Source organism: Notechis scutatus, chromosome 1 (genome assembly GCF_049901735.1).
Source record: "Notechis scutatus isolate UNSWTSFEM ecotype Mainland chromosome 1, rNotScu1.2, whole genome shotgun sequence".
Lineage (NCBI taxonomy): Eukaryota > Metazoa > Chordata > Lepidosauria > Squamata > Elapidae > Notechis > Notechis scutatus.
The window spans coordinates 78,091,930-78,117,378 of record NC_142009.1 but is presented as its reverse complement, the minus strand read 5'-3'; the positions used below and the strand labels follow the sequence as shown (position 1 = coordinate 78,117,378).

Below are 25,449 nucleotides of genomic sequence, written 5' to 3'. Positions count from 1 at the left end.
AAATGACATGGTAGTGCATGTTGGGAATTGTGACTGATTTCAATTTAAAAACCCTGCTCCTGGTTAAAGAATCCCAGTGCCAGTAATAGGAACGTTCTGCAGGAAAGCAATCGGAACAATGCAGCAATAAATTGATGCCATGATTACATTAATGCATTCCATTCTTCACTGAGAAAATAATATTTCTTATCATTTTAAAATTTAACACTACATTAGATACACTATATAAGAGTTAAGAACAAAAGCATTATAATGAAGTGTTGCTACTCCGGTAATAAAAAAGGTACCATAGTAGATAGTAGCGAAAACTGATGAGATGTCAAGAACACAATTATAATCGCTATCTGATGATGCCCAAAGATAATTAATTAGTCTAACAGCCTCAGTTCCATAGCCACAAGTGAATTTGAAATGGGGAAAAAAACAACTTTTTCCTAGATTGCCTCTCTTGATTGCCTTGCTCAACCGTGTAAAAGATTTGGCCTTTCATGTCTATGTCCCAAGGCACTAGCAGAGGCTTCTTTATAAGTGGACTAATAATTACCTCTTTTAACAAGGCAGTGTCCTGTATAATCCTCAGAGAGGTATTTATGGTGTTAACAAAAGTGTTTCTAACAACCTCTTATGAATTAACTGGAAGCCAGGCTGAGCAACAATGAAAAGAATAAGAGGCAAAACATATTGCTCTAAACTATTTCCCTACTTTCTTGGGTGACAAAAATTGAAACAGATCCAGTTGACCTGTTTAACTGATTTACTAGATATCTTCTGTAGTAATACTGGCATCCACACTGGCCTAAATACAAGAACTTTTTTTTGCACAAAATATGTTTAAAAGCACTATCGTAAGACTTTGAGAATTATATGATTCTGCGAGGAGGAAGAAATGAACTAAGAGTATGATTCATATGCCCAGTCACAACTAACGCAATCTAACAAATGCAAATTTGAGATGTGTCTGGACAAAGAAAAATGGCTTTTCTGATGTACTTATCACCATAGCATAGATCTTCAAATGGGCTTTATGCTGTGCCTTGTTAGATGGAAGATGAATCTTCATTCTCTAATGTTCTAGTGTCTTGATGTTATAATTTAGCATTGCAAAGGGACAAGATTAAGATGGTAGAGTCTAGAACAATTCTAGAGATGAGAGGTATCATCTGCTTAGTTCACCTTTATCAGATCCCTGTTAAGGAAAATCACCAACATCTTATGGGAGGGATATGTATGCCCAATCCAAGGGAGGCCATTTAAAAACCTTTACTGATAAACTCTCCCTGAACCAGGGAAAATTGAACAATTATAGACCCCCCCTCAATTATTTCTTTCTAACAAAAAGGACCAAGATTTGGAGTCCTTAAAGGTCTAAATGTATCTAAATAGTACTGATTTTCTGGATTTAGTGTATTTCAACTAAGCTGTCAGTCATGTTAGGGTACTTAAACTGCTTTGTTCAACTTGGGGAGGACCTAAGCTAGAAACTGGATAGAGAAATTCAGTTTTAATAGTTCTCCTGGTCATCTCAACACTTTCAGTACTATTCATCATAGATCCAAGACTTGATCACTTGATGGAACAGTGATACAAGTCTTTCTGTCGGGCCTTTTCAAATAAGTAGCACTGGAGAAACACTGTTCAGCATCTGGGACACTGACCTGCAGTGCCCTAAGGAGCTTCATTTTGTCCCCACTCCCAACATGATATTCATAAAACTCCTGGAGAAGGTTTCCAACAGCTCAAATCCAGAGTTTCAGAATTAGCAGTACTTGGAGGAGATCCAACTCTACTGCCGAGCATGGAAGTTTAAAAAAAAAATCCTGTTTTGTCTTGCAACTTTATGTGTCAGGAATAGAAGAAGAACCTAATTTGCGCCAACCACATGAAATGATTGAAGAAATGAAGATGAAGGTGCATGATACCATTGGCAGAAAGTGACTATATTGACTTTGATGTCATGATATCAAGGTGAGGAAAAACAGAGAAGAGCACACAATTTTTACTGGAAGGGAAAAATGGGAGACATCTGGAAGGGAAAAATGGGAGAAAAAGCGTTCTAAAAGGCTGAAAAGGAAAGGGTAAAATATGTAAGAAATAAAAGGAAAGGCATATAATCAAAGAAGGACACAAGGCAGTCACCAGAAAGCAGAATTTTGTCAAAAACATTGAAAGTCTAAATAAACTGAGGCTTGTGAGAAATGCCCCATACCTGAAAAAAACCTGAAGAGTTTATATTATGAAGAAAAGGAAATGAATTTGTAATGGATGGTGACAAGACAACAGGACGTCTTAACTTTGTATTATATATCCATTTGTCTCAGAAAAGAACAAAGAATTAGCTAGCCATCATCGTTCCACTAGTGAAAGGAGGGAGAGGCAGCTCAGAGTACATATTGAGAAGGTTTTTTAAAAACCCTGCTTAGTTGATTTAAGTGAATTCAATTCTTCAGGGTCAGATGAATTACATCTTAGCTTACTTAAGGTATGAGTAAAGATTACTGTAGAAGTGCTAACTTTTGAGAACTACTGAGGTCTGAAAAGACCGGAGAATAGCAAATCTTCAAAAAAAAAAAAAAAAAGGATCTGGGAAATTGTAGATCTATCCATTTGCCATCTGTATTCAGAAAGATGATAGTGATTTTTAAATATCAAGTTAGTGAGGACATAAATAAGTGTTAATCAATTAGCAAGAGTCAGCAATTTCATTATCTAAATTCTGGCAATATTTCCCCAGATTCCCAGTCTAGACTCCTAGATTCCATCCCTAGATTTAGAAGGATTTCAAAGTATTCTTCTGGCTGTCCTAGTGTTCACAGGCAATTGTTTTTCAATTGAGGAGGTGGACACTTCATGTGTTATTCAATGTAGAGAAAAGTAAAGTCCTACACTTAGGCAAGAAAAACCAAAAGTACACATATAGAAACCAGGCTCAATAGCAGTAACTGTGAGAGGGAACTTGGAGTCTTAGTGGACAACCAGCTAAATATGAGCCAGCAGTGTGCAGCAGCAGCCAAAAAAGCTAATGCAATCCTAAATTGCATTAATAGAGGGATTCAGCTGAGATCAAGTGAGGTACTAATACCACTCTATAAAGCCTTAGTAAGACCACACCTAGAGTACTGCGTCCAGTTTTGTTCACCACTTTACAAAAAAGATGTTGAGACTCTAGAAAGAGTACAGAGAAGGGCAACCAGGATGATTAGGGGACTGGAGACTAAAACTGCTGTGTCCGCTGACTGACGAGTTCTCTCTCTGGTCCGCCGCCTGCACGCGGGAGTGCCGATCACTCCCATTGGCTGATGCCGTTTGACAGCCGGCTATAAAAGGAGCTGTCAAACGGTATCAGCTGTCGCCGCCAGCTGAGTGCCAGTTAGCCTCGGCAGCCGCGGCGACCCTTTATTCAGTAGAATAAAGCCTGTTAACTTCGAGCCTGTGTCTGTCTCAGTCATTGCCGCCGCTCCACAACCCTATATGAAGAACGGTTGCAGGACCTGGGCTTTGCTAGTCTAGTAAAGAGAAGGACCAGGGGAGACATGATAGCAGTGTTGCAATATTTGAGGGGCTGCCACAGAGAGGAAGGGGTCAAGCTATTTTCTAAAGCGCCTGTAGGCCAGACAAGAAATAATGGATGGAAACTGAACAAGGAGAGATTTAACCTGGAAATAAGGAGAAACTTTCTGACAGGGAGAACAATCAACCAATGGAACAGCTTGCCCTCAGAAGTTGTCATCACTTGAGACTTTCAAAAAGAGATTGGACTGCCATTTGTCAGAAATGGTGTAGGGTCTCCCGCTTGGGCTGGGGGTTGGACTAGTTGACCTACAAGCTCCCTTCCAACTCTGATTATCTGTTATCTGTTTGCAGGACTCTCCTCAGCCCAGGAAAAGTAATAGTTATGGAACAATGAAAAGTATATCATCCATATTCAGAACAAATCATTTCTAATGTGACAGCTAACACTACGTGAAGCACAATAGAGCTAGTTTAAGTATAGTGATCATCTTATGCTCTTAGGACCATAACTTCCTCCATCACTGTTAATCGCAGAAAAAGCTTCTGCTGTTGAATCTTGTATTTAATAGCAACTTCTGCTATTTACTTATGTTATACATGCCACCAAGGTACACCATCATACTCCTGTATCCTAAACCAATTACATTAATACTAATAAGTCTGATTATTAAAAGAAAAGGAATTAATGTACGCTTAGCAAATAATAAAATATTTCTTGCTTTACATGCTTTGTGTAAAAAAGGATAAAACACATGAACTGACTCATTGACCTTTTTCTGAACCCAAGCTATTAATCAGAATATAATAGGAAACAGAACAGCAGCTTGTTTTCTGTAAGTGGAACAACATTATCTTTGTTTTTCAGATGCACTTACAGTATTTGCAGAAGACACAGCACCACCACCACCCTTTTTTTCTCCCCTCCCTATTCAATTTCTCCCCATCAGAGCCAATCTATGTGGATTTCTTTGGCAATTTGGCTTGGCCGTTACAATATGCACAATATCTTCAGGAAGAGATGGGGAGAAAAATTGCGGTGCTCTTTCAGGTAATCCAAGAAATGGTCTTTTTCTTCCATTTTTCAGTAAGTCTCCTCCAAGGTGTGACCCACCCTAATGCAATTTAGGGCTGGTTCAGTGGATTCTGACATTTATTGAACACTTCACATCTATCAATATAAGCCCCATAAGCATTATCTTCATCTTCTGCTTCTGCTTAATATCACATGACATATCATGATTTTTCCCCCTTCGCTAAACCAGGTGTGGATGTGGCCAGTGCGTGACACATACAGCCCATGGGTTTGACAGCCCTGACATAGGTGATGTCAGCCAAATCAGGAAGACCAAACAGGAAATACAACCAGACAATCCAATTCTACTTCATTGTAAAGTGACATTAACAGAACCCTGAATGTCTAAAAGTACAATTCTCCCACTTTCACCTTTTCAGCCCAAGAATTTAGGGAGGATCCCTCTGAGCCTCTTGCCCCACCTGGTATCCTGCTGTGGGCTATGCTGTCTCTCATCTGAATATGAGACAGCATTTCTTTGTCCCACCTCACAAGATCCTTCCAATACACTAGATGCTTGCCATTTTTGCAGTTTCTTTCAAAGTATGGTGATTTATAATAATTGATAATGAAGAAATAAGTGTCAGATCTTTGAGTAGTAAAAATAAAATGTAGCTGATTTTGCAAATAGAGCAGCAGCTTCAAAAAGCAGAACCCAGATTGGAAGACAATAGAAGTACTATCTGAAACATTCCACTGCATTATAGAACAATAATGGGAGCGGGGAAACTGGCAAATGGGGTGTAAAATCATAAATGAAAATTATAAAGATAATTAAATTCACATCTCTAAAGTTAACTTCTATATCTAAACATCTGAAATGGGATAGAATAGTTTAGCATAAGAAAAGGTAGCAAGGCATTTTGTGTTGAGTGGAGTCACAGCAGAAGCAGGAAAAAAACCCCAATATTTTTAGAAATGTAAAGCCTGACATACCATTTATGAGTACTCTAGTGCAATATTGACTTTACTCCAAGCTCTTATTTCTCACATCTTATGGATTAGGATCCTTTGACACAATTAAGTACAATTGCATCCATTAGGTAAAGGATTGTGTGAGAACAGAAATGGCATATAAATCAACAAGCTAAATAGGAGAGTGCAAGAACATCGTATTTCACCCATTCTCTTCTCTGAAAGATTTCTAAAGTGCATTATTTTTCATCAAACTGAATAAGAACCCATCAAAAATAAGGCAGAATTTCTCTGCTTTATATTAGCTCCTGGCAGAAAGCTATTTAGCTTCTTTTTGAACATATTTATAACAGACAAAGCTTTCTAAGTTCTACTACTGAATTACCTTTACTTGGAGGTATGGTTTTTTGTCTGATTTGCAACTATTTTTACTTACTTATTAAATAATCCAATATATATTGCTGCTCATTTGTCAAGAAAGTCTAGGCAGCAAACAAAATAAAAATAGAATTTTTTAAAAAACGGTAATGGACTAAAATTGCTTTAAGGCTCAATAAAAACACAGAACCATTAGATACATAATTTATGTTGGAGTTCCCATGCTAATGTCCCAACTCCCAATATTTGGGAGAAAGGCCAGATTTTATAGCCTTGCAAAAAGCCAACAGAGTAGGAGCTGTCCATATTTTTTAGTTGGGAGCCTATTCTATAGGGTAGGCAGCATAACAGAGAAGGCATACTTCCAGGGACCCACCAGATGGTTTTATCGATTGCACTTGGAATATGTTCACTCTGCCAGATCTGAAACTATCAGTCACTCAGAAACCACAAGGCAGCTCACAAGTAACTGGTTTCATCATGCCACATAGGGTTTTAAAAGTATCAACCAGCACCCTGAGTGCAGTTCATGTAGGAGCAGTGTTACATGGGTATACCATGGTGTGCTCAAAACTGAATCTGCTGATGCATTCTGGATCAGAAGAAGCATCCAAAGCTCTTCAAGGTAGCCCCACAAAGACATCCCAAATGTATGAGTGACTACGAGCAGTGCAATGGGTTCACAAAATATATTTGTATGAAAGCTCTCCTCTAGGATCATACACACCTGTGTCGCCCTGATCATTAACTTACTCTTCTGAAAAATCAAGTTCTATTTCCCTTGGTCATATATAAAAGGAGTTGGATTGTAGGCCAATTTTCTTTTTATCCAGCTACCTTTGTTGATTCAGAATATAAGAGCCAAACACAATATACAGAGTAATTCCTTGTTATGGGACAGATATATTTTCAGTACATACAACCTGAAATGCAACAAAGAAAGTTGTCTATTAATCAAAAGGGTTATTGTATACTGACTCTAGTTTCTTTTCTTACCTTTAAGAGTTGCTTTCTTAAGTACCTTCATTGCATAGAGCTGCCCAGTATCAGAACCTTTGATTTTTCTCACTAGAAATACCTGTGGGGGGGGAAACCCAAAGGTTTTAATGAAGTACATTTAAAATAATGATATTTGTTTCATTTGCTTAATGTAAAGTGAACCTGCCAGGTATGTGATCATGTAAGTATGCATTTCTCTATTCTTCGGTATTAATTATTAATTTAGACAATTTCTTAACAGTTCATTGTGGCTTATTTAAAAATAAAAAAACCCAGAACAGTATAACCAAAACAAGAAATACAAAACAAAGATAAAAAGCACCTGATCTCAAAAGAGTAATAGAAACAGCTGCCCTCACAATCCCTATAAAAACAGCCAAATTCACAATTGATTTTTAACAGTAAGCTTACAAGCGCTCTTAAAAAATGGGATGGAATACAAGAAAGCCTTACAGGAAATTTAAGCCTAAAATGGGTAAGACTTATAAATCATGAAGGACACTAGACATGGGCTCAGAAGACAAACACAAGCGATATGTGGGATTTTTAAAAGAGGCTCCATTTACCATTTGGGCCATTTTTGGAGCCAGTAATAATTTTAAGGACTAATGCTCTATAAGTAGAATCTCAGAGACTAATACTCAGAAAATAAATAAGGGTTGATTCAAAATCAAAGTTTTACCCAAGAGTTCTTTAATATAAACAGGTTTCTATATAGGTTTTGTGCTTCGGATATATACATTTGCCCATACTGATAGTGAAGTAAGGATTTTAGTGGCAAAAGGAAATCAAAGGAGAAAAGATTTATTTATTGATATTTCATATTTCTTAATTGTCCATCTCCCTCAGAGAACAGGTCTAGGTGATGCTAAGATTCTGATTTTTTCCAAATAATGTTTTTTATGTGCTGAATAAAGAGTTCCAAATGAAAAATAAGATATAAAATATGCTTTAGTTTAATTTTACAGAATTTGATATCCATTCTTAATGTCTAAATGACAGGAACAAAAACAAATGTACTGATTCCCCCCTCCCTAAAGTAAAAATGCACATATGTACACCATCTAATATTCAGACCATTGTAAAATCTCAGGCCTTAGTTCAGACGTTTGCAACAACAAATACCTCAAAACTGCAAAGTATATCTTCTTGACAAACTCTTTTAAAATTTTGAAAGTTTCTTCTCGCCATAGCTGATTTAGGAAAAGCCAACCTCTTGCTCAGTAAGAGATTTCTCTCTAGCAATATCCGCTGAAAGAGGCACAGCTGGAACTAACAAAGTTAGCGATGTATTCTTTCAGTAAGTGCTCTCAGAGGGAAAGATCTGCATTGGATTACATATTTTTAAAAATCACTGTTCACAGGAATTTACCTTGCTTGCTTTCAAGCATCCTAATTAGAAAAAAGCCCTTTCCTTTGCTAGTTTAATTTCCAACCTATTGTACTCAGAAATCCAACTCACTGGTTTAAGACTGCAACTAGATTGCAATAGTTCAGAAGATAGTAAGACAAATATTCAATAAATGCTGTCATATAAAGTTCTAAAGTAGTTCATTTTTGTTGAGAAAGTAGTCATCTTATTTTTAATAATTCCTCAATGGTTGTTCAGTTTTTGAAATACCACTGACTAATATTTAAAGGCATTCAACCTTTAAGATTATATAGGAATTCTTCACATATTAAAATATCTGCAAGTTTTTTTAATCAACAAACTTTTGAAGAGTGAATTATATTATGTTCTGTGAGTGGGAGAAGAAGAGTGGGAATAAAAAAAAACAATGCACAGCATTTTATTTTGCCTTTCTATAACTATAGAAAGCATAGCTGTAAATGTGACTTCATATTAAATAAGATAGTCATTTCTCAGCTGTTCTCTGTAATATTGGGTAATATTGTATTTGACTGTAACCCTCTCAAAGCATGTGAATCAAACAATGTTTAAGAAGATATCTATTTATCATATCTATAAAAATACAACAAATGAAAACTAATACACAAAACATTATTACCTGCTCATTCCTACCGAAGGCTATCAATTGCAAAATAATTTCGTATAATTCCATTAGCTGAAAAACTGATTGCCTTGAACAAAGGTGCATTTTAAAAATATGGTATACTAACTTGGTAGATGTGGAACATTGAAGTATTGAAAAGTTGTACGGATTCACACTAGATGAAGAATACTTTATCGATTTCTCCTCAAAGAGTATTGGGTTTGAAAGGGAAATTGAAGGAGAATCTGATTCAGTTACAAATGACAGATCTCAAGAGTCTAATCAGTGCTTTCCTTCCAATTTTGTAGGTTGTATCTAATATAATTAGAAGAAACCTTATCCAAAAATATCTTCCCTGCTTCCCTATTTCAAATCACTATATTCCCTGAAAATGCTCTGTGGGGAATCAAAGTTCTCCTTAATAACTGGAGTTAAATTGAAAGTGTAGGCTAAGTGGAGGAAACTGTGGCATCTGGGATGCCTTTATTTTGGTTCATATAATCCATTGACAAAGTAAAACTATTGTACTAAAGCTGAGGGTCTGAGTCAAGGTGGAATAATAGAAGGTACCAGAAGAGTTGGATGTTTCCTTCATTCTCCATAGCTTTAAAGGCCCTATCCTTGAGGAAATGTTAGGCTGATATTTGAAAAAGAAGTGAGGCTGCTTTTATGTTTATGGCAACATGAAGGAGAGTAAGGAAAGAAAACCAGGTACAGAGGAAGAGATGAGGAGTCGGGGGGGGGGGGAAGGGTGGGGAAGCTGAAAATGTGACCCTACATATGAGTCAGAGGATGCATCTCTCTCTAATGAAGATGTGGTTCCTATTTCTGAGATGAGTGAATGAATGTTGGTCTGATTATCTGGATATTATGAATGCAAGAAAGTTTCACAACAGATTCAACTTTTAGAATTCCAACCTAAACACACTGCATTTTGGGAACTGATCCACCAACTTTGAAGACACCAAATTGGAAAAAGCTAAATTACACATAAAACATTACCTTTCCATAGGAACCTTGTCCCAATACTTTCAGGAGCTCAAATTGAGAGGGATCTGCTTTTTCGAAACCTTCTTTGACATGGTGACTGATGTCTATCTCCTTTACAATGCTTTCTTCCTGTGAATGAAAAAAATAAACCAAGGCACAGTTCATAGCCTGGATAAAATTAATTATGTCACTTAATTCCAACTGCTATTCTTCTGTTCAATTTTTACTTCAAGGCTAAGCATTATACTTGTGTGGAACCTATTAGTTCTATCCATCTTTGTGCACAAATATTTTCATTTCACATGTTAATCATATTGAACCTGACTGTGATTTACTTTCATCTATGAAATATATTATTTTATTACTAAATTTAAAGAAAAGTAAGCCTGTAAATCAAAACACAGCAGTCAGTTCATAAAGCTGCTAGGTCTGAATAAGCTATTCTATGACAAATCTTGGGGTTTTTTTCAAGGTAGAAGAAAACAAAGGACAGATATTACTGTCATCAGATTTAGGGGTTAATTAGTAGATGCACCATAGAAGCAATTATTTTGGAAGGTAAAATACTCAAAAAAAACCCTCAAATTTGACTAAATTTCAGCTAATAAGTGCACAATATTTAGTTCCCTTGGTCAGCCACATAATAAGGGCAAATCATTACTGTTGATATGTCATATTTTAAAGTTGGCTCATAAAGAACCCAGAATCCTTATATTCTAACTGTAGGTTCAGATCTGTTAAATCTAGTAGGCTGAATTACAGCTAATAAAGACTGTAGTAAGGAACTCCCTCCAGTTAGTTCAGAAGAATACTTGACAAAATTTATGTACAGATGTCCCCAGTTCAGAGGGGTTAGAAAGAACTTTTCACCTCAGTGCTAACTCAGCATTATAAGCAACCTTACATTTCATGTCAGCTGTAACATCTGGCTGAATTTTCTTCCTATATACCATCTTTAAAATTCTTAATGTTTTATATATTCCAACTGGATCCAATATAGGTCAAGAGATTTCTAATTTCTTACATTATAAAGCTGAATATATAGGATACTTTAATCATTGCTTTTTATAAAAGGTACTAAAATGAAGATAAATTGCTATTAAATATGAGCACACAGAGCTATAAATTCATTCAGTTAGGACAAGGAACATTGTCACCAAAAGCCAGACTGACGTTATTCTCACATAGACAAAGAAAACAGATTTTTCTCAGGAGAAAAGCTGAACAATAACTAATGATGTATTCCTTAATGTGTAACACTGAATAATACCTGCCAGCCTCAGATCTTGTTAAGCCTTTTTGTTCTGCATAAAGTGTTGTTATTGTTGTATGCCACATAACTTAAATTGTCTGATTAAATGATGCAGATTGTCTTTTATGAATCTATGATTGAGGTCACTGCTAGCCTAATCACCTTGCAGATCTGGAAAAGGTGAAGAATATCTCTGCCCAGAGCAACAGGTGTCTTGGATTAGCTTTTAGAAATAGTCACTTTACATATATAAACAATTACTAGAGGGGTTTTTTAATTAAAAAAAATAGGATATAATAAATTCCATTTACAAAGGACAGAGTTGAACATACATTATTGCTGAATTCTTCTTTGTTATAATCTTGTTTCCAGATATGAACTCAAAGTCATATTAAAATTTTCTTTACTGTTATTTTTGAGATTGGCAAAGCAACTAGAAAAACAGATATAGGCTAAATCACAAGGTTTTAAATCAAAGTTTGTTGATTAGCCCATGGGAACCTGGTTTCAATATTACTATTAAACTACAGTCCACATATATTCAGGCAAAAACAAATATACATTACATGGATCCTTCTCACTCTTTTCTTAATTAGCCTTTTTTCTTCTTTTTTAAAATCATGTTTTGTTTCTTTACATCGCCAGGGTTTTCTTCAGTGTGCAACCATTTTTTTTCTGTTGATATTGTAGGGTATTTTTTAATATTTTACTATTACAAATAAAATACAAAACCAAAAAGAAACAAGTCATATTATGACTGGGTATAATGTGTGAATGTGATCCAAGGCTGCCTAAATTGGTTTCAGGTATAAAGTAAATGAGAGAAGTACCATACTGAACTTTGATATACTCTGAATATGTGATCTGTTTTAAGCCTGTTTGATTGTTTTAAGTTCTGCTTGTATCCAGGCTAAGCAAATATTTTATGGAGTGCTAGAACAATAATCCACCCAGGTTCTAAAAACCTGCTTTGGTTACAATTTATTCCTACTAATTTACTGAAGACAAGTTTTTTAACCTAATGTTTTCAATTCTGTGGAATTAGCCTCTCATTATATCTAGCCAAGGCAAATATACCAAATGAAAAGTATGAAAATAAATGTTCAGATGTGCTGAGGATGATGGGAATTTAAAATCTAATGTATTTCCAGAGTTCTAAACTGAAGAAAAGGTTGTAAATAAATTTCCATTTTTTTTGTTCAGGACACTAGGATATGTAGAACAAAAGCTTTTGAATACCTTCTGATTAGTGGGGAGAAAAAAAGGGGAAATGCGGGAGTCACAGAAGCCTAGAATCAGTGAGATCATAAACTCTATGGACAAAAATCTATATTTAAGGTTAAAGGGGCATAAATTAATGGCTACTAGCTTCAACTGGGCAATTAAAGCCCTGCATTTTTTTAATGTATGATCTTCCTGGACTTTTGTAGGGCATTAAACAAAGTTAAACTACTTCTGTGGTGAATTTGTCTGTGGTCTGAATTAAAATGGGGCTGTTTTGGGGTCTGGCCAAATATTATTACCAAATCTATTTTCTTCTCACTTTATTCGATGTCATTTTTACCTGTAAGGGTTTTTTTTTTTTTGTCAATTTAAGTTAATCTCACCAGAGAGTAAGCGAGAGCTGCATGTTTTGACTTGACTAATTTGGATGTTGTCATTACTTAAACAAATAAAATAAAATATCTTGGGATTATATTTTAACTGAATAATTTACTTCCTTGTGTGATGAAAGACTGTTTTATTTTTTCTTTGAATAAAGGTTTGAATAAATGTTATCTGGCCATTTCTTTAAGAAGGTAAACATGAAGCTCAGAGTTGGAAAGGAAAAAGAAAAAGAAAAAAGAAAGGCAGCTGGTGGCTGGCCAGACTATAAAGCAGAAAAGGAGGAAGTGATAATTATATAATTAAAACAAAGCAATACTCAGCCCCTTTTGACATTCTATAATTAAGCATAATGTTGCTTGTTACATCTCTTTAAGAGAGAAACAACTTGTGTCAATTCATACCATTTCATAAAACAAAAGGGTTTGATTCTTCATTTTTAACTTATCTTCTGAATAAACAGGGGTGTAATATAATAACACCCCTATCATAAATCTAAATTCTACAATACTAGGAAAAAGAACCGGCATGACCAATGAGGCAAGGCAAGCAGTTATCCATTCCCCACAAAGTGTTTGCAATAAATTAGATCACCTCCATCTACCAGAACTGCAGTCCTATGACTGAATAAAACAGCAGGAAATTTGGGGTGTGGGGCTAGTTATTTAAATGGTCAGTCTCCCTTTTTTCCGTTTCATTTTTATGGTGGGCAGTGTGTAAATAAAATGTCACACACCAAAGAGGCTAGGAGGAAGTAAAAACTAGTAAATTTGCAATAGTGGCAAATATCTGTAGCTCAGGTATAAGATGAGGGTGAAGATTCATTCTCCGAGCTTGTGGGTTGATTTCCGAATGTTTCATTACCAGGCTAGGTAACGTGGCTAGATAAGCAACCCACAAGCTTGGACAGCAGACCTTACAACAGCACTGAAAAAAAGATGTATGACTGTTGCAGCTTTCCCATGGTCATGTGATAAAATCTGGATGCTTGACAACTAATTCATATTTATGACAGTTGCAGTTTCCTGGGGTCATGTGATCACCTTTTTAAACCTTCCCACAAGCAAAGTCAACTGGGAAGCCAGATTCACTTAACAACTGTGTTACTAACTTAACAATTGCAGTGATTCACTTAACAATTGTGGCAAGAAAGGTGGTAAAATCGGGGCAAAACTCACTTGATGAATGTTTTGCTTAGCAACAGATATGTTGGGATCAATTGTGGTGGTAAATCAGGGGTGTCAAACTGGCGACCTGCAAGCCGGATGTATCATGCACAGGCCACGCCCACCCCAGCTCCGCGAAGGGGGGGAAGTCATGATATGTCATGTGATGGCAATGTGATGGGACGAGTTTGACACCCATGTTGTAAATTAAGAACTACTTGTAGTACTACCATCTGTTAAGCTTACAAATGGGCTTAGCAAGGTACTGTACACTACAGAAGACATCAGAAATTAAAGGGAAGGTTAGTAAATACTTTGTCCAGCATCATTTCATCCTTGAAGTTGGGCCTGACTTTATCATGGATGTTTTACATGGAAGTGGCTTAGGCTGACTAATACCTGTGCTACCAACTTACAGTTGCCTCATTTAGCTCTATTGCATAGTTAATGGTTTTCCGGTGGTGAAATGAGTCATTCAAACCTAAACTCACCATTATTTTTTATTAGGATTCACTGGAATTTGAAACCAAAGTTAACTATTATAACTATTAGTTTTAACTTAGCGTGCTATATGAACCCCAAAAAACCTATGGTTTAATGCAGGGGTCCCCAACCACCGGTCCGTGGAACAAGTCCTACCGGGCCGCTGGTTTGCTGGGTGCCGCCATCTTTTTTTGATGAAAAAGTGCTTCTGGTGAGCTTTTCCGGGTAGAAAGCTCACCGGAAGCACTTTTTCATCAAAAAAAATGGCGGCGCTGCCCACTGATGCCGGTACCGGGCCACGCCATAAAAAGGTTGGAGATACCGGGCCGCGGCATAAGAAAGGTTGGGGATCACTGGTTTAATGAACACATGCTATTATCATTGGTTTGTATTTCCTAAACTGTAAAAAGTTGAAGAATATTCCATGATAAGTGTTTTCTGAATCAGATGTCTTTTCTCTCTCTCTTCCCTTGTCAGAATGGAGATTGAGAAGACAACGAGGAGGAATTCACTGGAGCAATGCTATTTTACAAAAATGGGCATCAATTCCTCCAAGCAGCAGCTGAAGAACGTCAGCTGTGACAGAAGACAATGGGAAGGTGCAAATCTGCCTCTACCAGAAATTGCTTCAGCAGAGAGGTTGCGACCTGAATTCCAGTGGCTCAGAGTCATTAACAGCATCAGAGAGCACAGGAAAAACAGCTTCAGGTCTTGCCAATTGTATACAAAATGAGACAGATTTGCAAATGCAAAAAGTAGGATTTCATTAATAACTAGTGCGCAAGAAGCTCAAGAGCTACTGCTTTGGGGGCTGAGGTCTAACTATTCAAGATAGTTTCAAGATATTTATGTAACCCACTTTATATAGATGTTCTTTGTAGATCCATTTAGCTTCTTGCCTTATATAATAATTTCGTCAGTGCAGAGATACTTGTTTTATAACTTCCTATCACAAACTGTACCAACTTGTACAATGAGAACCCAATGTGTGTGTGCGTGTATCAAAGTAGACAAGTTACAGAAAAACTGCAACACTGGATTTCTTTGAAAAAACAAACAAACTTAGTAGTATTATCTTATCTGAAAGGTTACGTCTTTCTCTCCCCATTCTCCTCTGCCTTAAAAGTTCAAAGTTACCTTACTAAAAAGAGAAGCGTTTCATACATTTTGAAACTAATAGCTTAAGGAGTTTAATTTACCATTTGGCAATTATTATTCAAGCAGTGAAACTATTATATTTGATTGCAATCTTATACCTGGAAGTAAAATTTACTGGACCAGTGGTGGTATTCAAATATTTTTACTACCAGTTCTGTGGGTGTGGCTTGGTGGGCATGGTAGGGGAAGGATACTGCAAAATCCCTATTCCCTCCCCACCCCACTAACCTGCTTTCCAGCTCCGTTCTCCTGTGCAGGGCAACCAAAGAAGACCCAGCCGATCAGCTGGGACTCGGGAGGCAGAGAAGAGATGGGGGTGGGGCCAGTCAGAGGTGATATTTGCCAGTTCTCCAAACTACTCGAAATTTCCGCTACCAGTTTTGCAGAACTGGTCAGAACTGGCTGAATACCACCTCTGTATCGGACTCAATAGAATTTTCTTCTGAGTAAACAGAAGTAGTCCTTGACTTAAACCACAATTGGGATCAGAATTTTCATTGCTAAGCAAGGCAGTCATTAAGTGAATCATAGAAGCATGAAAGTTAGATACAAAGGAAATGGGGCATTTATGAAGAGATAAGGTCAAGAATTAGTGAATGAAGGATGAATGCAGATGAAAGAAGTATCAAGTATGAAAGAAGTAGGTTGAGATGATTTGACCATATTAAAACAAAGAATGAGGACAGAATCATAAAATGAATATATGAAGAAGTTGAATGAGTCAAGAGGAAAGGAAGAGTCAAAAACAATCATGGCTGTATAGATTTAGACAGAATTGATAAAATCTCAAAAAGAGGAACGTATTTGGCAGAGCAGAGTTGTACTGAAAGCAAGGATGATTTGCAAGTTTAGAATAGTATAAAGAGGAATAATTGATACAAGCTAGATTTAGCCAGATTTCATTTGGTTTTCTTTTCTGGGTTTTGTTGTTTGCTCATGTTTTTGTTTTTTAGTTTATTGTGGTTTAGCAATGAAATTTCTCATTGTGTCAGCAGTTTTTTTTTTTTTTTTTAGATCAACCTTTAGTTTCTGGATCACTTAAACAAAACTGAACAAAGAAGTTTTGAAAAAAAAGAACTGCTCTTTAAGAAAGAACAGAGGAACAGCAAACTGGGAATGCTTCCAGATGCCCATATCTTTATCCAAAGCCTATTGATGTCAGGAAAACACAACTAAGCTAGTATTTTAATTTCTGCATTTTCATTACCATCCTGACCCATGTAAGCTTAGTGGATAAAAAAAAGGCTGGAATATCTGATGGTAAAAATATTGATCTTTGAATGTTCTTGCAGTCTTTCAAGCCCACCAATCAATTTTCTGCTTTTGCCACCCATTTGTTCTTTTACAGATTGTTCTTTTGCTGAGGAACAAAAGGCAATGAATGAATCAGTGTATGGAGGTGGTGGAAGCAAGGATGATTTGCAAGGACAGAAAGATATGGAAAGGCCTAATTTATAAACTGATGTACTACTGTATCTCTTTCTTTGGCTTATCCCAAACTGAGGTAAGTAAAACAATATACATTATGCTTTAAACTGGTTTCACTCCAACATATGACCATTAAAATCAAGGTTGTCCTGAAAGTCCATTAAGTCTAAAATCTAAAATTATCTAACTATATTGCATCTCTTTGCCTGTGCTTTTTACCGCTCAGTTAAATTATTTCTAATTCCTCTGTTATCCACATTATGTCCACCAATGTAAATGTATACTGTACATAAATGCTGGTGAACATAACGGCTGTTTCTGTGTGTCAGAAATATTATATCTTTAAAGGTATTCCATTCTGTGAAATTCATTGCTTCAAACTTTTTTTTTTAAACTTACAAAACTTAGCTTGGATAAATTCAGGAATATTTTTTCCGCTACTTATAAATTATGGATTTCTTCGAAGATTTGTAAAAATAATAAGTAAATGAAATGAAATAAATATAATTCCTTCCACAGGCAGAAGTGATAGAGTGGATAGAGACACCAACTGCTGTGACTGTATCTCTTCATACATCAGAGAGAATATCCCAATGGAAATGAAATAGGAAAGCGCCCAGTAAATATAATTATTTTCTGTCAAAGATACAGCTGAAATAATTACACAGAAAAGTAAACCCATAGTTGCTGTTTGCAGCATATTTACCTAAATGCAATGGGACGGATTAATTATGAGCAAACATGGCAGGTCTGGAACACCAGAAAGTTGTTCTTCTTTCCCATTTGCGCATAAAATCTAAAGAACTTCTTACTGTATCTGTATTTACATGTAACACTAACGCCAACACAAATCCAGATACAATGAAATGTTCCATGATGCTGGTCATTCTAAATGACTTAAATCAACATCCATTTCCGTTCAGACTCGCATTGTCCTTGCCAGCTAAATTACTCAATTAATCAGCTATCGTATAGTACTCTACCTCGACTTGAACCTTGTATTCTTCTAGGAAAGTTTTGTGTTCAGTGAACCTATTATACATTAACTCTTTAGTTACCTTAATGTAGTACCCTGCACTAAATGTTCACCTACAGAAAAAGAAATGAAGTTCAGTCAAGATCAGCAACAGACATATATGAGCAAGGGAGAATAAATGATTAGTTCTGGAGTTGGGAAGAATCAATAAGAGAGAATTTATCAGAAAGGCAAGGGGTGGGGGAAAGAAAATCACTGAAAGGAAATGGTTCTGTCAAACCTACAAGTCCAACAGTCCTTTTCTTGACAGCATCATTTTCTTGACAGCATCATTTGATTTGTAGTCTAATAATTAGGAATTTACAGTATTTTCTGAAAAAATTTCAGGCATGGGATTCAAGACTGGCATCTGACTAAAGTTGACCTTTGAACGTTCAGATGTTAAACAACATGCTTAGAGTAGACACAGATTGGAAAAAAGAAGGGGAAAACCACTTATTCTTTACTGCTTAAAATGGGTTGCCAGGTTAATATACTGGGTTAATACACCTATATTACCTATCACAACCTCCAGTTGTATTGAATTTCTCCTCTTGTCACCTTTCTGTTGACTAGGAATGATTGAAGTTGAATCCCATTTTGGGAAGATAAAGTTTAAGAAGGAGGATCTAATTGCTGGTCCCTGCTCAACATGCTAGTAACTTTTTTAAAGAAATGTTTTGCATGGGAGCCTACCCCAAATACATGGAGTAAACATCTCATACTTTTAATTATAGCAAAAGCAGGTGCTTCTTAAATAATATTTGCTGATGGGGAAAATGTCAAATAGATGCCAAAGTGACAGATTTAAAGTGAGAAGGGTGGCACTGTCTCAGGCAGCTAATCAACAACATGAAACAATAATTATCTCTTCTAAATCATCCAGACCTGTCTGTCACCTCTTCTTTAACTGTGAGGAGTTGAGATACTTGTGTCTCTTAAAGTTTTGCATTGGAAAAGAAGACAATATTCACTTTGCAGGTTAAAGATCTGCCTGAACTCTGTACACCTTATGGAAGAAGAGGCCTTTGTTAACTTTAATAAACATATTTGAGTGATATCCGAGGTTTAATTTGGTCTCTATTGAGACTTTCAATACCTATTTAACTTCTGTGTTAGCCATTGAGAGAAGTTTGAGCAAACAATTTCCCAGAAAGGAATCATATTTAGCTCAGAGGTCTGCAGCTACTGACCTACTAATCTAGAATAACTTTTCATTTATTTTCTCTTAGCCTTTTCAGGAAAGTATTATATCCTGACCATTACAACCTTCAACCAAATTATATAAAATGATTAATTACTCAGGAAGGGCAAGGTTTTTAAGCCTTCTCATAGGAGATAAAAGAAGCAGTCCTATGTGTCAGACTTGAGATGCTGCCAAAAACCTATAAATGGATGGAAAGTTAACTTAGGTGTAGCATCCATCAGCAGGGAGAGATGGCAGACCTCTTTCACTGTTTTTATATTTCTCTAAAAGTTGTTTCTCCCCATCTAATAATTTTTCAAAGGGAAGATATGATTCCTGGGCAAAGACAAAAAATTGTAAAGAATGTCTACTGAGGATGCCCCTTTGCTGTGCTATATTTTAATTGCTCTCCTGCCTTTAGTGCACTATATTGCAAACCAATACATCCTGCATTGTGGCAAACTATGACTCCATTAATTCTGCTTTGATTCTGAAATGCAAATTACAAGACATGCTCCTGATTTATCACCTTAACAATTTGCAACTGTAGGGATAAAGTGAATTTTTTAAAAAGTAATAAAAGTTAAATCTCTTGTGGTCCTTTGAAAATCAAGAAATTAACTCTTTTGTGGTACATTTCCCTTATCCTCACTGAATGTGATAATAGGACTAAGGAATCGCTGCTGACACTGTGACTTACCTAGTATAATTAATACCAGGAGAATATCAGTTTTTTAACATCATCCTCCACTGCCGAGAGCCAACTTGGTCAATTAGCTGAAGCATCTGGCTAGAAACTAGGAGACTGTGAGTTTTAATTCCATCTTAGGCACAAGCCAGCATTGTGACCTTAAGTTTGCCCCTACTTTCAGTCCTAAAAAAAGGAATTGGCAAGCTGCTTTCAAAAAAAGCTGCTAAGAAAATTGCAGGGGACTGTCACCAAGACTCAAAACAGATTTGAAAACACTTTATTTTCTTCATTTTAGATGTGCTATGCTGCACTACCAACAGCCGAACAGCTGTTTGCCACATGGGCAGCCAACTCCACACTCACCAACAGCCTCTTCATCTCCTTTGGTAACATCCTCCTTACTGCCTGCATCCAAAGTAGACCCCATTGCTACATTACCGCTGCTAGCCTAGTTCAGTAAAAAGAATCCAACACGTAGTCTCATAATTCTAAAATTAAGTGGTAGGTCTTACTAGTCACATTTTCTTTCCTATTTGCCTCTACATAAAAGCATGGCTCCTTGGGTATGGGTGGGAATTAGAGTGACTCAACAACTCAAATATATGAGAAGTTTTCTTAGCTTTAGATGTTACTCCTGAGACTTGGTTGTTTCTCTGAGTGCTTTGGAAAGGGCTACAAAGGGAAAGAGAGAATTGCTCTCTCCTATTCTCTTTGGTTTGATGGGACTGTTTGCATTAGCAAAAGCACAAAAGTATCACCTTTGCCCTTCTAAAGTCATTTTACATTTAACTTACATGACTCATTCTGCTTTCCTATAAAACTATGTGTCCGCAAAAATCCTCCTTCCCGTTTAAATATATTTCATAACTCAAAAATAGACTGAGGATAAGGCTGCCTTTCTTGACAAGTTGAACAGCAGATTTAAACAGACTCCATCCATTTCCTAACGTAAATGTCATGTAATCCATCTACCGCTGCTCCAGTTATAAATGATATTGGGGATGTTTTGTCAGATAAATTGTTCTAGAGATTCCAGGAAAACACTTCCCAAATTCCCCCTTTTCCGTTCCCGGTTCACATTTCACAAAGACTCAGTATTTGCATAATGACAAAAAAAAATCTCTGATGAAGGGCCAGTTCACCGTGGTAGAATGATTCAGACTCAAAACAAGCACGACAAAGCCGACTTTTTTCCCCTTCCTCTTTCAAATGACAGGATAACATCCACTTCTGAATTGTGATAAATGCAGAAGGATATCTGAAGAGACGTGGTGAATGAATTGCACACACATACAATGGAAAATCTTTGATCCAGAGGTGTTCTGTAGGTATTTGATTGTTCAGACAATACAGAGTACATCCCACATGTGTGAACCAGGTATGTCTAGACACAGACGCCCCACAAAATATGAGATACCTTCCCACTTGATCTTCAGCAAGACATGGGGAGTCTCTGCATTTGGAAGGATAAAGAGTCAGTGTCCCAGCTCCACTGAAGGTTCCTAGTGATAAAGCCACAAGGTATCCAAGGTCTAAGCCTGAACTGGGACCTTGCCTGCCACCATCTCTGTACAGCCAGGTGGGAGGAGAACCCCTGCCTCAAGTAAATGAAGCTATCTCCTGAATGTGTGGTCCTGCTCATGAAATAGTTGCTGCCTACTTTGATAATAAAGGTAAAGGTTCCCCCTCGCACATACATGCTAGTCGTTTCTGGCTCTAGGGGGTGGTGCTCATCTCTGTTATAAAGCTGAAGAACCAGCACTATCCGAAGACATCTCTGTGGTCATGTGGCCAGCATGACTAAATGTTGAAGGCGCACGGAATGCTTTTACCTTCCCACCAAAGTGGTCCCTATTTTTCTACTTGCATTTTTACATGCTTTCGAACTGCTAGGTTGGCAGAAGCTGGGACAAATAATGGGAGCTCACTCCATTACGCGGTGCTAGGGATTCAAACAGCTGAACTGCTGACCTTTCTGATCGACAAGTTCAGCGTCTTAGCCACTGAGCCACCACGTCCCTTACTTTGATAATACCTCACCTCAAAAAATATTATAACAAATACTTATCATTTTAGTACAGTGAATTTTATATGATTACAATGCAATGAATTTAAATAGTGCAGGGCTTTTTAAAACGTGCTTTGCCCCCAGGGGAGCAAAATTGCAGGCAGCCCGGGTGTGGGATCTAGGCACTGGGGTCCCCTCCAACACCCTTTTTCCCTCTAGCAACAGCCACCATTTGTTCTTGAGTCCTGCCCAAGGTAACCCAGACAGGAATGAGACCATCCTGCCTGCTCTCACCTTCACCCTTTTCCAAGGCTGGTTCTTCCTCAGTTTCTTCCGGGTGACGACACGCTGGTGCTGGTGCTAAGCCTGCACCTTCAGATGTGCAAGACTGATGTCAGCTCCATCAGATAGACCAGACTAAAAATTAGACACTCTGCAGACTTGAGCTACCTTTATTAGAACAGTTGTATTAATAGAACCATGCATGTCTGAATATGTTACCTTTCCTCTTTTTTTTTTTTTTTTTAAGAGACAGGAGCAGTCTGAGGTGTTTCCACAAATATTTCTTGGGTTCAAGTTTTATTTATTTGATCATGACCTTGGTAGCCAATCCTCCCTCTGTCCTTTTAAGGACATCTTCTTTTTCTACTATACCAATACACTCAGCAAAAACAGAAATGCTGGCCTTGTATGCCCACCCCTTCAACACCCTCTCCCCCAAAGAAACAAATTACCTGTGGCTGAAAAGCACTACGGGGTGGTATACAAGTGCTATTGCTATTGCACCTTATTAAAGGCAGCTGAGTATCAAGTTCAGGCCTGAGGGGACTTTGGAATAAAACCTGTGGAGGAGAGTAGTCAGGATCAGAGGATACAAAGGGCTCATTGTGGACTGAAGCATCTGTCAGAACAAGCCGACTGTTCCTTGGGCTTTGGGGATTTGACTCTGCCTATTCTTCTTTGTGGGATATGTTTACTGAAAAACCTGCCTGCTTATTTCTACTACATCTATCCTCTCTATTCATCGCAGGATGGTACAACCGGATCCTTTGGGTCAACAATTCAATTTAGGCCCCTGACTAAGTAAATTCTTCTTCTATCTACCAGAAAGGTCAACTGTCTTCTTGTAAAAGCTCTCATTAAATGACCGTGCGTGTTTAATTTGCTGCTACATCACAACCTTTCGGAAAATATTTGCTGAGTAATACCCCACTGCACTGCAGGCTCTGACAGAAAACGGGGAAAAAATCTTTAAAACACTGGCCAAGAGGAATAACTATTGCTTTGCATAATTAGGTGCCTTAGGTGGTAAACTAATGGGTATTATATACTGCAGCATACAACAAACAGTAAATTTAAATCAATATTAACTAGATCTTCAAAATAGAAAATAATTTTATAAGAAGACACTGAACTTGAGGAACAGAAAACAATTATTGTAAGAAATGACTGTTTTAAGACCTGAAGGACCTGGAGCATTTTCCCTTATTCATAATATTTAGCTATTTTAGTATTGGTAAAATAAATGCTATTCACATATCTACACAATGAGATGTTTGTAACGAATAGCCTTATATAGTATATACCAATACAGTGTATGACCTTAATACTCTAAATCCTATTAGCAACACTGGCTTCCAATATTTGGGGGATTAAGGTACCCAAGGGATTCTGGAACATTCGTTCCTGAGAAAAGATGTCATGCAGAGTGGAACAAATCTGTCTTAGGAACTAGTTTAACTACAAACGTGCTATCTATATAGGTATATAGGGGGCGTGCATAAGCGCACCAACGTGCCTACCGTCCCTGTCCTATTGTTTCTCTTATTCTTCTTTTATTTTTCTTATATGTACCCATTTCATGTATTCACAACTATGTATACACTTATACTTATTATCTTGTAAACAATTGGCAAATCAAATAAATAAATAAAATAAATAAAATATCTCTGACTTCTTAGAGAAGTCCTGTAACTTCCTCTCCAGCTTTATTTAATGGGCCACTTTTTAACACAATCGTATCTTCGCCTTAACTAATTTCACAACTCCTGGATACTGTAGATATAAGAGAGAATTGCTAATATGGTTAGTAATTATTATGGGGAAAAATCCAGGTGCGGGTTGCCTTGCTTTGTCGGAAAAGTTTGAGGTACTTCCCATTGTATTAACAGTGCAGGAAAAAGAAACTCTGAATGAATTACATATAGTAAGTCCACATTTGAAAGCAAAGTTGTTTACTTGAATTCTTGCATTTTCACTTCAGTCTTTTGCCTAATAAATATAATTAATCTCAGCTCAGAGAGATGATTCTTCCCTGGTTGTACTTGTTGAGAGTCCTGCTTGCTTGTAGAGTAGCCTGCCTGCCTATCTATCTATCACTCAGAGCCAATTCTATTTAGTTTCCTGATTCAGCCAATCAGTCTTTCTTAGCGAAATAAACTTCTGTAAATATTCTCAAGCATGATCTGCAACTTAGTATCTCATCAATGGATTTTTAGATCCTTAAAAATCATTGCTTCTGCTCCAAAGCATGACTTCATATCACTTAACAGAACTTATTAAAGGAATAGAATATATTGTTTAAAGATCTGTCTTATATAAACTAGCTCATGAAGTTTGAAGAGGTATTCTACATATGTATTATACTCTTAGCACATGATGCTGAACCAAGAGCTCCCCATACTATAGGTGACAACAAGGAGCTATATTCAAAGCAGATTTATATCTCTCATCTAAAATGTGTTCAACTGAATGGAATTTCCACAGTAGCAATAGAAAAACACCAGGCCCTATTGTCTCACTCACTTTCTTTCTTTTCCAGAGAGGCTGCCTTCTAATCTTACTAGTTATGCCAAAACAAGCTATAATTCCCAGGTGGAACTTTCTCAGCTTCTGATATTTGGAAAGAATAGAGCTAAACCTAGCCTTATATCTGGTAGCCCTCCATACATCCAATTAAATCTAATAAAAAGGGTTGTGCCAGTGTCAGCAGCACTGAAGGTTTGAGTACTTCAGGGGATATTTCATTTTCCTCACTTTATGCTAAGTCTGTATTATGTGCTACAATCTCCAGCAATGGTACACCAGTCATCCAAATGAATATTAAATGTTCATTATAAATCTTTGGAAATTACAGTAATCAATTTATTTATCCCATATCTGAATGTGATAATAGTTTGTAACTCAAAATGTATTAATAAAAATACTAATTTTAGTAACAATAGCAATCAACATCCATCATTAAAGTGACGTTATCGCTGATTAAATTTGTAGTATCAGAAAAACAGACAAGAGAACCTATTCCAAATTAAATTGGCACTGCTCTAGGCTTAGATTCATGATCATTTTGTCTTGAAGAGAATAACAAAAAGGAAACTGAACCAAATTGTCCAGCAATGAAAATGCACGCTCTCTACAAAACGGGGACTACTCCAGAGATCTCTCTGTAAGTGAAGGTCCTCCTACTATTGTTTTTCTACTAATTTTATTTATTTACCTCCATCTGAATAAATACAGATTTATATTAATAAACTGCTCAAGCTGTCATATATCAGAAAGGTATGTTAGTGTTAAATCCCATTGAATTTTATGAGCTAGTT

The 25,449-nt window shown here is 36.8% G+C and overlaps 1 protein-coding gene and 1 long non-coding RNA gene across 7 annotated transcripts in view; one reads left to right on the top strand and one right to left on the bottom strand.

Moving 5' to 3' along the window:
- Nucleotides 1-25,449, bottom strand: part of LOC148132874 (ribosomal protein S6 kinase alpha-2-like) — a 59,303-nt gene that overhangs the window by 10,209 nt on the left and 23,645 nt on the right. For all 3 annotated transcript variants that reach the window (XM_087969124.1, XM_087969125.1, XM_087969127.1), the window contains exons 2-3: nucleotides 9,871-9,987; nucleotides 6,872-6,953 (exon numbers count right to left, since the gene is read on the bottom strand). In XM_087969124.1, the coding sequence (XP_087825250.1) occupies nucleotides 6,872-6,953; nucleotides 9,871-9,987 (199 nt within the window). The remainder of the gene's footprint in view (nucleotides 1-6,871; nucleotides 6,954-9,870; nucleotides 9,988-25,449) is intronic.
- Nucleotides 6,949-23,568, top strand: LOC113417042 (uncharacterized). Of its 4 annotated transcripts, none has more exons than XR_015750230.1 (5): nucleotides 6,949-7,055; nucleotides 14,842-14,963; nucleotides 16,871-17,026; nucleotides 20,138-20,343; nucleotides 21,059-23,568. It is a non-coding gene; the product is annotated as an uncharacterized LOC113417042 (long non-coding RNA). The 4 variants fall into 4 exon arrangements; XR_015750233.1 differs by having other exon boundaries at nucleotides 14,842-15,003; XR_015750232.1 differs by having other exon boundaries at nucleotides 14,842-15,072.